Source organism: Pituophis catenifer, unplaced genomic scaffold, assembly GCF_029215685.1.
Source record: "Pituophis catenifer annectens isolate HBS135680 unplaced genomic scaffold, rPitCat1.0.hap2 SCAF_2, whole genome shotgun sequence".
In the NCBI taxonomy this organism is placed as follows: Eukaryota; Metazoa; Chordata; class Lepidosauria; order Squamata; family Colubridae; genus Pituophis; species Pituophis catenifer.
In genome coordinates, this window is record NW_027256882.1 from 100591837 (window position 1) to 100606683 (window position 14847).

At 35.7% G+C, this 14847-nt stretch overlaps 1 protein-coding gene across 1 annotated transcript in view; it reads right to left on the reverse strand.

The window, feature by feature from the left end:
- SPOCK1 (SPARC (osteonectin), cwcv and kazal like domains proteoglycan 1) overlaps positions 1 to 14847 on the reverse strand; it is a 510659-nt gene that overhangs the window by 334504 nt on the left and 161308 nt on the right. The window contains exon 2 of the mRNA XM_070933894.1: positions 14012 to 14057. Coding sequence (XP_070789995.1) covers positions 14012 to 14057 — 46 coding nt within the window. The remainder of the gene's footprint in view (positions 1 to 14011; positions 14058 to 14847) is intronic.

The following is a 14847-nucleotide window of genomic DNA, read 5'->3' on the forward strand; positions in this document are numbered from 1 at the left end:
GAAATTTATTCCAAAGGGAAGGAACAGTATAGCAGAATGCCCTAAAATGTGATTTTATCGTATGCACTTGATGCAATCTGTTATACTTGACAAAAAAAATCTACATAATTAAATAATTAATAATTACATAAACCTTTTTTTTAAAGAATTTCCGTAATTATATGGAAAGACATAAGACATAAGTTTATTCAGTATGAATGAATCTCCCTCTTAATCTTTTGTTCCCACTGGATGCATTGCTTAATGTATCTTCCCACCTTAATGTATCTTCCTACCTTAAAGTATCCACCCAGCAACCTAAACTGATTGGGACCAAAATCCCAATAAATATGACAATTCATGCAAAAATGAAATAAGGGTGAATTGAAAGAGAGCTAGGATCTCTAAGACCACATGAACCATACGATTCTGAACCTGGAGCATAAGGTAGGAAGGTGTCTCAACTACCTACTAGTAGTCAATGTGCAACATTATTAAGGCATGAATTAGGTTCCATTTCTAAAGTGACCAAATTCTCCAAATATTCAGTAGCTGAGCTTTATCAGTAAAAGGCTTTAAAGAAAGTTGCTCATCTATTAAGAACTCTTAAAAATGTACACCAGAAAATACCTGCAACTAGACAGTAAAGCATATATTATTTTTCTTACTGGGCAGTCATATAGCCTTTGGTGATCAGAATACTGCCATCCTTGATGCTTCATATATCTCCTACTCATATTCCAATCATCACTCAAGACTTCAGAATTTATAATGCATTATTATAAAATTTGGAGTATGTTGTTAGATCAACCCTATACAGTAGTTCCAAAGGGGCACTTATTAAAATATATTCCATCTTACACTTTTGTTGTGGCTATATTTTCTATTAGCACTACCTGGTTTGCCAGTTGCACCAGTAGTGGGTTCCACTTACCTTCGCTACCGGTTCAGAACTGTGAGCATGCTTGCACACGGCGCTTCTGTGCATGCATAGAGTGTCCGTGATGATGTCTGGGCAGTGGGAGGAGCCTCCCGTCACCGCTACTGGTTTGACTGAACCAAGGTGAACTGATAGAAACCCACCAGTGAGTTGCATCCTTTACAGAAAATCTTTGCCAGGGTAATGATCTTGATTATTTCCTTATAGCTGTATAGGTAGTCCTCAACTTATGACTATAATTGAGCTCAAAATTTCTGTTGCTAAGTGAGACAGGTTGAGTGAATTTTGCCCCATTTTACTACCTGTCTTGCCACAGTTAAGTGAATCACTGCAGCTGTTACGTTAGTAACATGGTTGTTAAGTGAATCTAGCTTCCCTGTTGACTTTGCCTGTCAGAAGGTCAAAAAAGCCTACAACCATCATAAATATGAGTCAGTTGCCAAGTGTCTGAGGTTTGATCACATGACCACATGATCACATAGGGATGCTGCAAGGAGCATAAGTGTGAAAAAAGATCATAAATCACTTTTTTCAGTGCTGCTGCAACTTGAACAGTCAGTAAACTGTTGTAAATTGAGGACTATCTGTAGTTTAATCTTCTAATAATCTAATCATTGGTCACACTGAATCTTCAAGGCCAATAGTTCTTAATATGAAACTGTCCTTAAAAGACATCTAAAAACATTAAATTTTGGCTAATGCTGCCAGCTGGGTTTCATTTTTTTGAAAAATAAAATAAAATAGTTGATCATTTTAGGATAAATTCAAGTGTGGCTTAGGACCCTAAGAGCACCCCCTGAATCAGTATGGCAATGCTGTTAGGTCTTAGCAGGCCTTGTTTGTCACCTCCATTGATAGAAAAAGCACATGTACATAATTTGAAATAAGATTTATTTCTAAATAGGAAATGGCCAAAGTATGTCACTAAATGTATTGACATTAAGCCAACTGACTATTTTGGGGGTGTTTAGTAATTGCATTGATCTATTGTAATGAATACAGGGGAATCCATGCTTTGCCTTTTTGTTAATGAATGAATACAATTTAATGAAATTTTACTAATATTTTATTACTGATCATTTAATATTGCTATTATGTACCCTAGGATTTTTTAAAAAAAATAGAGGATAAGTATATACTAGTGACACTGATTAAAGTAAAAAACACATCAGTCAATTTCCTCTTGCAATAGGTAAAACTCTGAAAGTCCTATCGATAGCATCTTATACCTGTCACACTAATTATGGTTTAAACAATTTAAAAAAAGTGAAATATTCTTTTAAAGATTCCTTATATTCCTTAATGTTCAAAAAGTGTTGCGGGCTGTATATTGTTTGAGTCACAGAAAATTATCTGTGGGGAGAGAAGAGCTATATAGCAATACACAAAACCAAACAAGGTCATTGAAATTGCAGTTATAAAAGCTGACCTCTGATCCTGAAACATAAATCTGTTCTGTCATTTGTTCATTGTATTCAATCATAAATCCTCCCTAAACGCATATCGGCTCCTTCAAGTCCACTCTAGATCATCACAAAGGTCATGTAATTCCATTTTTCCCCTCAGAATTTTATTTTACCTTTGTCTACTTTTGACTGAAAGGTAAGGCAATGTTCTTTAATAAAAATGACTAAATGTGATTGGAAGTGCACTTTATATTCTGGTGATAATACACATATTGGTCTTTTCAGTCTGTTTTATTGTACCCTGGCCAAATTTGTCTCTGAGAAATAGAAAGAATACAAAGAAAAGCAGATTTATTTATTTATTTGTCTAATAAAATGCTATTTAAACAAAGCACAAGTAATTTATTTTTCTTACTACAAGTTAGATGATAAATAAAATGAATTTATATTCTAAACACAAGGTTAAACAATGTTATAACAAAGCCTTGTTATAAACACAATAGCAATATCTATTACCTATTTTTTGTAAACAATAACATTGTTTATGAGGTATATGAATCTGCAAGCTAAAACACCTCATGGAATTAAAAGAATGTCTCTATTACGTGTCTATTCCTAAATTTTATTTTTTAGCGATTAGCTTTGTTTCCACTATTAAAAAAACCCCCCAAACCAGCAATCCATGGTTAAATAAGGTCGCACACTTAAACTTAATATAAAAACAAAAGGGAGTAAGACCTAGCAATAGAACAGAATATAGAAGGCATGAGACAATCATGTCAAAGTATTTTAATAGTCATTTATTTAAATGATAAATAAAAATGATGTATTGATATGATAAATAAAGAAATAATACCTACACGTGTACCACTGAAATCTCTAAGAGTCAAGACTGCAATTTTAATTGAATGACAGTATTATGTAATTGAAAATATTTGATTGTAATATTGTACTGAATGTTTATGGACACTAATATATCTTTATATTAAAAATATGTTAGAATTATAACCAGGGGTGGGTTCTAACATTTTTTACTACTGGTTCTGTGGGCATGGCTTATTTTGTGGGCGTGGCTTGGGGGATAATGTGACTGGGTGGCCGTGGCCAACTTTTTTTTTTTTTTAACTTTTAAAAGCATTTTTTCTACAACCTTAAGAGGTTGCAGGAAAAAAATGCTTTGAAAAGCCTCTGACGATCAGGCAACTCAGCTGGGATTGCCAGAGCTTTTAAAGGCATTTTTTTTCTACAACCTCTTCAGCTGAAGAGGTTGTAGAAAAAATGCTTTGAAAAGCCTCTGACGATCCAGCTGAACTACGGGATCATCAGAGTCTTTTTTTTTTTACTTTTAAAAGCATTTTTTCGGCCGAAGAGGTTGTAGAAAAAATGCTTTTAAAAGTAAAAAAAAAAGCCTCTGATGAGGTGGGTGAAGTAAGTGAGCGGCGACTGGGCCGGGGACCGGTTTGGGGGCGCGGCCAGCCAATGTTATTACCAGTTCTCTGAACAACTACACATTTTTACTACTGGTTCTTGCAAACCAGTGCAAACTGGGAGCAACCCACCACTGATTATAACCCATTTACTTGGAAATAAACCTTAGAAAGGATTTAATTTTCAGTAAACATATCTGCTATTTTATACTACTACATTCTGGCACCTAGAGTTGCTTTGGCAATTGAAGAATCTAATAAATTTCTAAAATAAAATTAATACTCATAAAAATTAAATATGAGTTAAAGAGATATGCTATGGTATAAGTCTTCAATTAATTTTAATAGCTAAAATATATTTAAAAAGTTTGACATTTCCAATAAATCTTCAAATTAACCACGGGATTTGGCTAATGACAAACTGCCTTCGTTATTACATGAATAGTGATCCACATAATCTAAAAAAAAGGCAGTTGAAAAAGCTGATATCAGTGGCACCTTCGCTACCAGTTCAGGAATGTGAGCCTGCGCGCCCGCGTGCGCTTCGCTCGTGCCTCTTCTACACATGTCACTAACTTAACAACTGCAGTGATTCATTTAACAACTGTGGCAAAAAAGGTTGTAAAGTGAAGAAAAATTAACTTAACAACCGACTCAACAGAACAATAGCAACAGAAATTTTGGGTTCAGTTGTGATCATAGGTTGAGGACTACCTTATTATATCAATTTATATACAATCACCTATCTCGTAGTCAGGATTCCAGTACAGTAGCAAATAACATAGTAACAAAAAAAACCCAAAATATAAATAATAATAGCACAATAAGAACACAGTGGCACCTGAGGACAGTCATTTCAATCATATAAACACAATAATGCCAAAGAAAACCATAATAACAGGCTCACCCAACCTGTGGGCCTGATGTTTCTCTTTGGGTAAAGTCTAAGGGGGATATAATAGCAAATACCTGAATGGATGATAATACAGAAAAAAAGTCAAACACGCTCTTATTCCACAACGCGGAGCATAGAATAATGGATTTTAGTTACATAAATGCTCAGCCTAAATGAATTTTATAAAAAGATTCCTAACAATAGAAGCATTTGGATCATGAAACCACAAATATCCAACTAGGAGTTGAACATTCTTCAAATGGAAACTTGACAAAAACACAGCTTGTCCTCAATTTATGACCCCATTTGAGTCCAAAATTTCATTGCTAAACAAGACAGTTTTAAGAGTTTTGCCCCCTTTTACAACCTTTCTTACCACAGTTGTTAAGTGAATCACTGCAGTTGTTAAGTTAGTAACATGGTTGTTAAGTGAATCTGGTTACCCTATTGACTTTGGCTGTCAGAAGGTCGTAAAATGTGTTCACATGACCCCTAGACAGTGCTATCATAAATATCACAACTACCATAACCATATAGTTATATCATGACTATCATAAATATGAACCAGCTGCCAAGCATCTGAATTTTGGATCCATGTGGATGCTGCAACAGTCGTAAAATTGAAAAATGGTCATAAGTACTTTTTCAGTGCCACTGTAATTTCAAATCGTCATGAAATGAATAGTTGTAAGCAGGGGTGAAATGTAAAATCTGTTACTATCGGTTCTGTGGGCACGGCTTGGTGGGGGGGGGGTAATGTGACTGGGTGGGCATGGCCAACTTTTTTTTAAAAAACTTTTCAAAGCATTTTTTCTAATGCTTTGAAAAGCCTCTCTGCTGATCACAAACTCAGCTGGGATCATCAGAGAGGCTCTTTAAAAAATGCCTCTCTGTCGATCAGGGAAATCGGCTGGGATCATCAGAGACTTTTCAAAGCATTTTTTTTACCACCTCTTCAGCCAAGAGGTTGCAGAAAAAATGCTTTGAAAAGCCTCTGATGATCGCAGCTGAGCCGCACTTTTTTTTTTTACTTTTAAAAGCATTTTTTCATCGGAAGACATTGTAGACAAAAATGCTTTTAAAAGTAAAAAAAAAAAAAGCCTCTGATGATTGTGCGGCTCAGCTGGGTATGGTGTGGGGGGGGGGACAGGGATTTTTGATACTGATTTTCCGAACCACCTGCTGCCATCGCTACCGGATCAGGCGATCCGGTCCGAACCAGGAGCATTTCACCCCTGGTTGTAAGTCAACTTACACACATATAGTCAACTTACTTACATACATACATATAGGAGGCTTTTGCATTGTACTGGACAAAGTGTTAGATTTGATAGCCTAAATGACACTCTCCATCTTTTAATATTCTATTATTGTATCCATTTCCCATCACGAATTGAACTTTGACTTCCCCTGGCAAAAAAAAAGCAAACCATCGCACCTCTAATTATACTATATTTTGCAATTTTATAATCCCCACCTTAAAGACACTAAGGAAATTGCAGATAATCATATACTGGGCCCATTTTCTTTTAATACTAGATCCATCTGCTTGCTTATTAGAAATAATAATAGATGTTCAGTAGGGCCAATATTTTTTAATTCAAAACATATATTTCTACACTCAAAAGCATCTCATTACTTTCCATGTTTCTGTCTTTTGGGTAGTGATGCTTTTAAAAGTGCCAGATGGCAAACAAATTATAAACTCTTCTAAACTGGTTCGCTGAATTTAAGAACTACCAATGTTTATTCTTTATCGGTGCACATTAACATAAAGTTTAACGACATCTGTTTGTATTGAAAATTTGCAAATCTGTTAGGAATGATGATGGGTCTTCTTTGCAACTGCGCATGAGATTTCTTGTGCTTGATTAGGTAAGTTCATTTAACTTAACAGTTCAAATGTTAATTTATTGTATTCTTATCCATAATTAATCTAGTGGTTTCTGCTGGTGGGTTACCCAGGTAGCATTTGCATGCTATTGTAGAAAGCAGCAGTGCTCTTGATGTGTCTCCACAGCCCTGCTGAGATGGGGCTGATTTTTCCCAGGTGAACTGTGTTGGGATTTCACTGTCATGCTGAGCACCAAAAGCATAAATGCAGCCGCCATCCTTCCCTCAATATTCTTCCCTTCCCTGTTCTACATTCCTTTCCCAGTATGCCTCGCCTCCCCGCTTAGTCAGTGTCACATTCACAGGGCAATCTCAGAACAGCATTTGAATCTGAGATGCTCTCTGGTGAGCCATGCTACTTTCTTCTGCTGGAATGAATGGCAGTTATTTTCCACACGAGAGAATATTTTTGCAACACCATTAAATGAGAGGCAATGCAACATTTGGATAATAAAAATAAAAGTGCTATTTACAAAAAGTTAAGCTTGGATCACAGAATCCTAAAATATACAAGTAATGCTCGACATGACCGCAATTGAGCCCAAAATTTCTGTTGCTAAGCAAGAGTTGTTAAGTGAGTCTTGCCCCATTTTATGACCTTTCTTGCCACAGTTGTTAAGTGAATCACTGCAGTTGTTAAGTTAGTAACAATGTTGTTATGTGAATCTGGCTTCCCCATTGACTTGGGGAACTGCCAAAAGGTGATCACATTACTCCATTGACTGCAACTGTTGTAAATACATGCCAGTTGCTAAGCATCTGAATTTTTGGTCATGTGACCATGAGGATGCTGCAATGGTCGTAAATGTGAAAAACTATCATAAGTCATTTTTTTCAGTGCCGTTGTAACTCTGAAAGGTCGCTACATGAATGGTTGTAAGTCTAGAATTACCTGCAGTATATTTAGACTATTCTAGGGTTCTACAAATATCAAAATATAACAAGAATAATTAGCTGTTACATTAAAATAATTTGTGGTGTTTTCTCTTTCCATCTACTCTAATAGTGAGATTCAAGGTGCTGGTGTTAACCTATAAAGCTCTTCATGGCTTAGGCCCAGGCTATTTGTTGGACCACCTGCAACCAGCGTCAACTTCCCATTGCCCGGTGCGCTCTCACAGAGAGGGCCTACTCAGAGTGCCGTTGGCTAGACAATGTCGGCTGGCGACCCCCAGGGGTAGAGCTTCCTCTGTGACCGCCCCCACTCTTTGAAATCAACTTCCCTTGGGGCTCCAGTTGGCCCCTGACCTTCGTACCTTCCACCGTGAATTGAAAACCTGGCTAATTATGTCCCCCAGCCTGGACTGATGGGGTAGTATGTTTTAAATTTTTTAAAACTTTTCATATTTTTGTGTATATTTGTTGATTTTAAGAGTTGCTTGGTCGATTGTTGTTGTGAGCCACCCTGAGTCCTTGGAGATAGGGCGGCATACAAATTTTATAAATAAATAAATAAATAACCCTTGCAAATAAATAGAAAATAAGGAATGCATGTGTTTTCTGTCAACTGAAATAATTGGAAAACACACATACACATTTCCATGATTAAGTAGACAATATATCTACAGTATTATGAATTGTAATATTACAGGACAGAATTGGGCTGAATATGTTACAATTTGGTACTTTTGAGATATACAGTCTTTAATATGTAATTAATATATTATACTAATATGCAACCAAAACTGGTTTACACAATCTTCACTTTGAAACATTGGATAATTTTTCAGTTCTGGCCTTTTTTTTGCATTTGTTTGAATAGCTTGCTTTTCACAACCAAAATCAAACATTTGTTGGTTTTTTTACTTATTCCAGTAATAAGCCATTACCAGTTTTGCCTTTATCCACTTTCCCCTTGACCTTTTGTAAAACTGACCTAAGACAGAACTACAACTCACCATCACCTGGCTTATAGCCTTAACTACTAGACCAAACTGACTTTATTAGCATTATTATTTCATTTAAAATAGCCATCCAGTATAGCCTCTTATTTTGCACAACTGATCTCAAAAAATCTGTAATAAACTATAAAATAAATAATAACTCAAGGGTACGAAACAATTTTTTTTCCAGAATAGAATGAAGTTAATACCTCCTTAGAACCTGTACTAGGGGAAGAAAATTAACAAAGTGAGAGGTTGTAAGTATAAACATATTTTCTTTACTGTATTTACTTGAAATTAAAACTAATTCCCCTGACATAATTATCTTTAACATGAGAAGTTCAACTTGGATTCAGTGAGTATATTATACTAACAAATATCAATTTTACTCTCTGCTTACTTCTGCGGGGCATGGGGCAATCTTAACAACAGGACTATATTCCCTCTCCATGAATTATGGCACTTTAAGAGCATCTCATCTACTTCATTAAAAGACAAGGTTCATCAGACAATCCTAAATTCTGCACGTAACCTTTTGGGATGTACTGCTGGAAGTTGTCCAGAACAGATTAAATTGGTCTTTTTACATCCTAATTTCCTTTCATACAAGAGAAATCCATAGTGCCTTATATTTCCTGTGTCACACAAAATATTCATATTCTTACAGAGCAAATGTAAAAACTTCAGATTTAATGAAGAAATATAACAAAACAAGGAGCATAGGGAAATTGCTTTTCTTATGTTCCCTATTCCAAATTATTAGAAAGTATCTTTATTCACAGCAGAAAAATCCATTGATAATTACTTTAGACAAGTACAAAAATTAAAACCGAGGCCATGTTCAATTCTACAAATGTCATGTTCAGGAACAAAATACATACAATGTTTTGGTTCATCAACTTCCAAATCTTTTCCTTTCTTCTCCCTCCTAAATGCGATTGTAAACCTACAAAGCTAAGAAAGGAATAACAATACCTTTTCATTCTTCTTTCTTTCGCCTCTGTCCTTGTTTGTTTATTCAAAGCCTTAAGTCTAGGGCAAGGATGTCAAACTGGCAGCCCGCAGGCCAGATGCATCCCACGCAAGCCATGCCTACCCCAGTTCCGCAATGGCCAAAAATGTTGTGATACATCACGTGACACCACGTGACATCATGTGACGCAAATAAGTTTGACATACATGTTCCAGGGGGGAAAAAACCCTCCTAACATGAAAGCTAAGATAATAAAAGGTAAAGGAGTCCCTGAAGATTTTACTTTGCTAGTCGTTGCCAACTACCAGGGCTGGTGCTCATTTCCATTTCAAGGCCATTGAGTCAGCGCTGTCCGAAGACATTTCTGCAGTCATATGGCCAGCATGATGTCACTGTTACCTTCCTAATTTCTATTTATCTACTCGCATTTGAATGCTTTCGAACTGCTACTTGGCAGGAGCTGGGGTGACGACGAAAGCTCGTCTTATTGCATGGTGCTCAGGTCTTGAACCTGGACTGCCAGTTTTATAGCTGATAAGCCCAGTGTCTTAATTGTGAGCTACCACACTGCCCCAATAATTAAATGATAAAAAATGATCACTAGGAAACAAAATAAAACACTGTAAAATTATTGTAATTTTAATAATGTAATTATTGGTCATACAATTTACTAATTCTATTTGATGCCAAAGCTACCCCTTATACTTTTTTTTAGGTATAGGTATAGGAAGAAGACTCCTAAGTTACATATTGCCAGTGCTGTTGTTCCTGTTGTATCCTCAAAGGTAGCACTAAAGCATTATACACATTTTCCAGAACTAAAATGTGTCTGGTTTATACAATTAGCAGCATTATGTAGAACATTTTCTCTCATCAGAACCTTGATGAATGCAGCAAAAAAATGGATTGGGAATGAAAAGCAAATGTTTCTGACTGGATTCACATATACCAGTAAGCCATATTTTGGTGTTGTGTGCTGTAAATAAATGGAGGATATAGTTCTTGATGTAATCTCTATAATTTCAGTGCTTTGATGACATACAATCTTTTTAGTTTTGTGGTAGACCAATCCAATATATATTAACTCACATATAAATCTTGTTGACGGGAACCTACTAGGTAAATGAATAGACAGAATGGAAATCAAGAACAGAATTTCTTTTCATTTTTTACATAAACTTAACATATGTACGTGAATCTAAAACTATTTTATGTAAAATACAAAAGTTAATACAACTTGACAGTGTGATTTTGATGACCGAATTCCAATTTAATTTTAATGACTAAATTTAAATGAAAATTGAACACACTGAGTCCCTAACTGACTTCTTTAGAGCAGCTTTACTCCATGTAAATCCCTAACATACAATGATAGGTTGGGAGCTTCATGCTGAATTTATTTCCCTAACAGTAAGAGTGAAAAGAAAGATAACTTCATGCTGCACTGTATCAATAAACCCCACCAGTTACAAAATGAATATACTGACTAAGTCAATTATCTAATGATAACTGCCCAATTTATAAGGTTCCTTTTATGTACAGTCTAATCAATAATTTTAAAAAGTCACTTTTTATATACCAGTATATATTCAATATATGTGTTGAGTAGCTTCTGAATACCTACATGCATGCACCCACACACACACAGGGAATGCGGACTGATTATAACAGCAGAGTGATTAGCATCTTGAAATTAAGGCAATTCTAACATGAAAAACAGAGAAAGAGAATTGGCATCATTAGAATGCAAATAGCACGAGAACATTAGCAACCCCCCAAATGCAAGTAATAAAAATAAGCAGCTAACACAAAATTAGAGTCAATAGTTCCCCTTAAAAAAAAAAATCACAGTTACATAAAGAATTGAATTAACTGTTAATATATTCTTTCAGGGTGAAAAGTTTGAGATTAAGTACTGAACAGAAAATTCTTAATTACAATAATATTTAACGGTGCACCTTAACATGATATTATGTACTAACAAATATGCATTAGAAATACCAAATCTCCTCTGCCAAATTACAAATTATAGCCAGCATATAAATTGTGGGGATAGGAATGGTTGTGAAGTACTGAAAAGATGGCTTGAAATTGTACACAAAAAAATTGTCTTGAGCTTCCAATATGAACAGAGATATATTTTAATTATATTCCAATACAAAATCTGAATCTGATATTGCTGACTGTGTGAAATCCTAGTTTAAATCTAGAAAGACAACATTTTCCAGAGAACACAGGAGACTAGGATTTTTATCTTACTCTTTTTCTTAGTGTATGGCTTGCTTAGTTATAGGGTCCACTTATTTTTGTATTGTGCTTGCCAAGTTCTTACACCGAAGCTCGTCCAAGCATGATAAGATGATGGGTTTCAGTCAGTTTGTTCTAGAGCCGTGATAGCGAACCTATGGCACGCGTGCCACAGGTGGCACACATAGCCATATCAGTGGGCATGCCAGCTCAGCTCTGGTGCGCATGCACACACTGGCCAGCTGATTTTTCGGGCCTTCTGGGTCCACTAGGAGTAGGGAAACAGGGTGTTTCCTGCCTCCGGAGGGGCTGGGGCGGGGGATGGAGAAGGCCCGTTTTTCTTTCTTACCTGGCTCCAGATCATCTCTATGCACCTGCGGAGGATGAAAACAGCCTTTCCCACTCCCATGGAGGCCCTCCAAAGGCCTGAAACAGCTCATTTTCCAACTCCCGGTGGGACAGGAAGTGACGTTTTTTGCTGTCCCAAGCCTCCAGAGACTCCTAGAGAGGCTTGGCCATCACGTGCCAGGAGCGGGAGGGGAGGGGGTTGCACACACATGTGCAGGGCAGGGTGCATAGAATTATGGGTGTGGGCACCCGCACGTGCGAACCTCTCCCGCCCCCCCTCTCCTGGCATGCGATGGCAAAAAGGTTAGCCATCACTGTTCTAGAGCCTGGGGTTGATTTGTGACTATGCCACTCCTTCCCAATTGGCTTCAATATCTATGGAAAGCTACAACCTAGGATCTTCCTCATTCTACACCCAGAGCCTTAATTACACCATCAAACTGGTTCTCAAACCTAGCATTTTTCTAATAACAAAAATAAATAAATAAATAAATTAAAAATAAAACAAAAAGAAACAAAAAACAACCCTCAAAGACCAGACTCAATGGATCACTGGGTTTTTTTCTGACACCAGTTTTCTACATTTGTATGTTTCAGTGGAAGAGAATACAACTTTCAGTATGATGCGGCCATAAGTTTAAATCAGTTATACAATCTGCAGGTTTTCTATTTGATGTAGTCTCTCTACTTTTTAATGAATAAGCAAAAAGTATTAAACCTGAAGGATCATGTACACAACTACAACAAAGCAGATAACATGCCTGGTTATAATTACTATGATTTTGAAAGAATTCTGCTGATCATTCTGTCCAAGTATATGTTGCTTCTTCTGGGAAGACAGATGTATTTAGATAAATTTCATAACTTTTCACAGAAGTACAGCATCCAATTTCTTTTTTCTCCCATCATCCTTAAGATTTCAGGATCAGATTTGTCAAATCACTTTCTTGATTGAAACAATAATAACCAGCATTTACATTACTGTAATAAACGGTCTCTACATGTTCACTTGCAAAAAAAAAAATCCTTTAGCAATAGATTTGGCATGAACAAAAGAGCTAGAACAAGTTTTTAAATGAGTTCACAATGTTTTGAACACGCTTCTATAGTTTCTATGGAAATACCATTTGTTACCAAAGAGACTATACAAAGTTGTAGCTGAGAGCTACAGGACTTGTCAAATTGCTTTCCTGTAATAATTATGGATCCTATGTTTTCGATTCCAGTTCTGAATCAAAGTTGTAACTGTGGTGAACAATTAGTAAGGCCAATAGAATATGTATTATCATGTTAACCTATGCACCTTTTTCTATTTTACCTTCTTTTTGCCAGAAGATTTCCTAGAGCTAAGTTGTATTTTTCATTAGTGTTTCCAGCATTTTACTGTCAATATAACTCTCACTCTTTTATGTGTACTGTATATGACACAAACATTTCTAGCAGATTGTTGTTTAGGTCCACTGAGACGTGTACCATTAATCCTGGGAGATTCTTGAACTCACAGTGAAATGAAAACACATTTATCAACATTATCTTTCATTGCTGCCATTATTGACCTTTGGAGAAATCAAGACTAATCCTAATTCCACCACATTTATTCAGTGCTAGAGTAAATTATTTCAGTTTTAATTTTGGACATCTGCAGCCATACAGCAGATTTTTATCCCATTAAACTTAGCAAATAATACCAATATGTTCTAATATAAGTCTGTTCTTTCTTCAAGAAACTGAAGCTGAATGTTAAAGAGTCAAATCATATATATTTTTTATTTCAAGAAGACCATTTCCAGGTCCTGAATAATTAACTCAATGTTATATTTCAAAACAGGATCCTAATTAAAATGCATGTTGGTGATGAAATTTAAAAACGTAAGAACAGGTAACTCTTGTTATATGAAAAAATGTCTAAAATGTCTACATTAAAAGATTTTAAAAAGTGATATGCTAAGTGTTTCTCAGACAGGAAAAAATAGCTTGATGTACACAACATAAAACAATTTCAGTCCAATATTTCTTTTACCTTGATCAAAAGGCTTGCTTGGATTCCAGTTTCTGAAATAATCATCCTAAATGAAAAAAGATGGATATAATTAAATTACATTTTAAGCATTCTTTCAGTCACATGCATGCCTGAACACATAATCTAATGCAGGGCTATCAAACTCGCGGCCACACCCACACCCGGTTTAGTAAAGGGGAAAAAAGTCCCGATACGTCACGTGACGATGCTGTGATGATGCGAGTTTGATACCCCTTATCTAATGTGTATATATGGAAACCCATTCACATATCTTCTTGGCAAAGAACTATATTTATCAGTTTTTATCAGATTTTGCCCTTCTAATGGGCAGCACCTGAATGAAGTTCTTTCAGACTATTCCATTACAAACTTTAAATGATTAAAAGGTATGTATTGAGTTATGAACAATAGTACTATCCTATGAAGGGATGAATCTGCTTTTATTTGAACTTTACATCATGAAGCCAGTATAAGCACGAGCCATTTCCATTAAGGGTATTATTAACTTTTTATGATTCTTAGTTATTACGGTATTTATCAGATGTGATCATGTTTGATTTTCCCTGACATAATTACTTGGGGAAGTAGGGATAGAGGTATGCCTCTAGAAGATAATTAAAAGGAGAAAACTGCTGCCGACATTACAATAGGTGTGTTGGTTATAAGATTAGATAACATGAGCTAACTTTGGAAGAACAGGGTTTTTAACCTTGCTGATTGTTTCATTAAATTTAATTTTTTTTTTGAATTTTTTTAAATTTAATTTTTGAAACATAAACATAAAATACATCTTTTAAGAACAAAGCTTTGATCCGGTCATGTATAGGTACAATCGC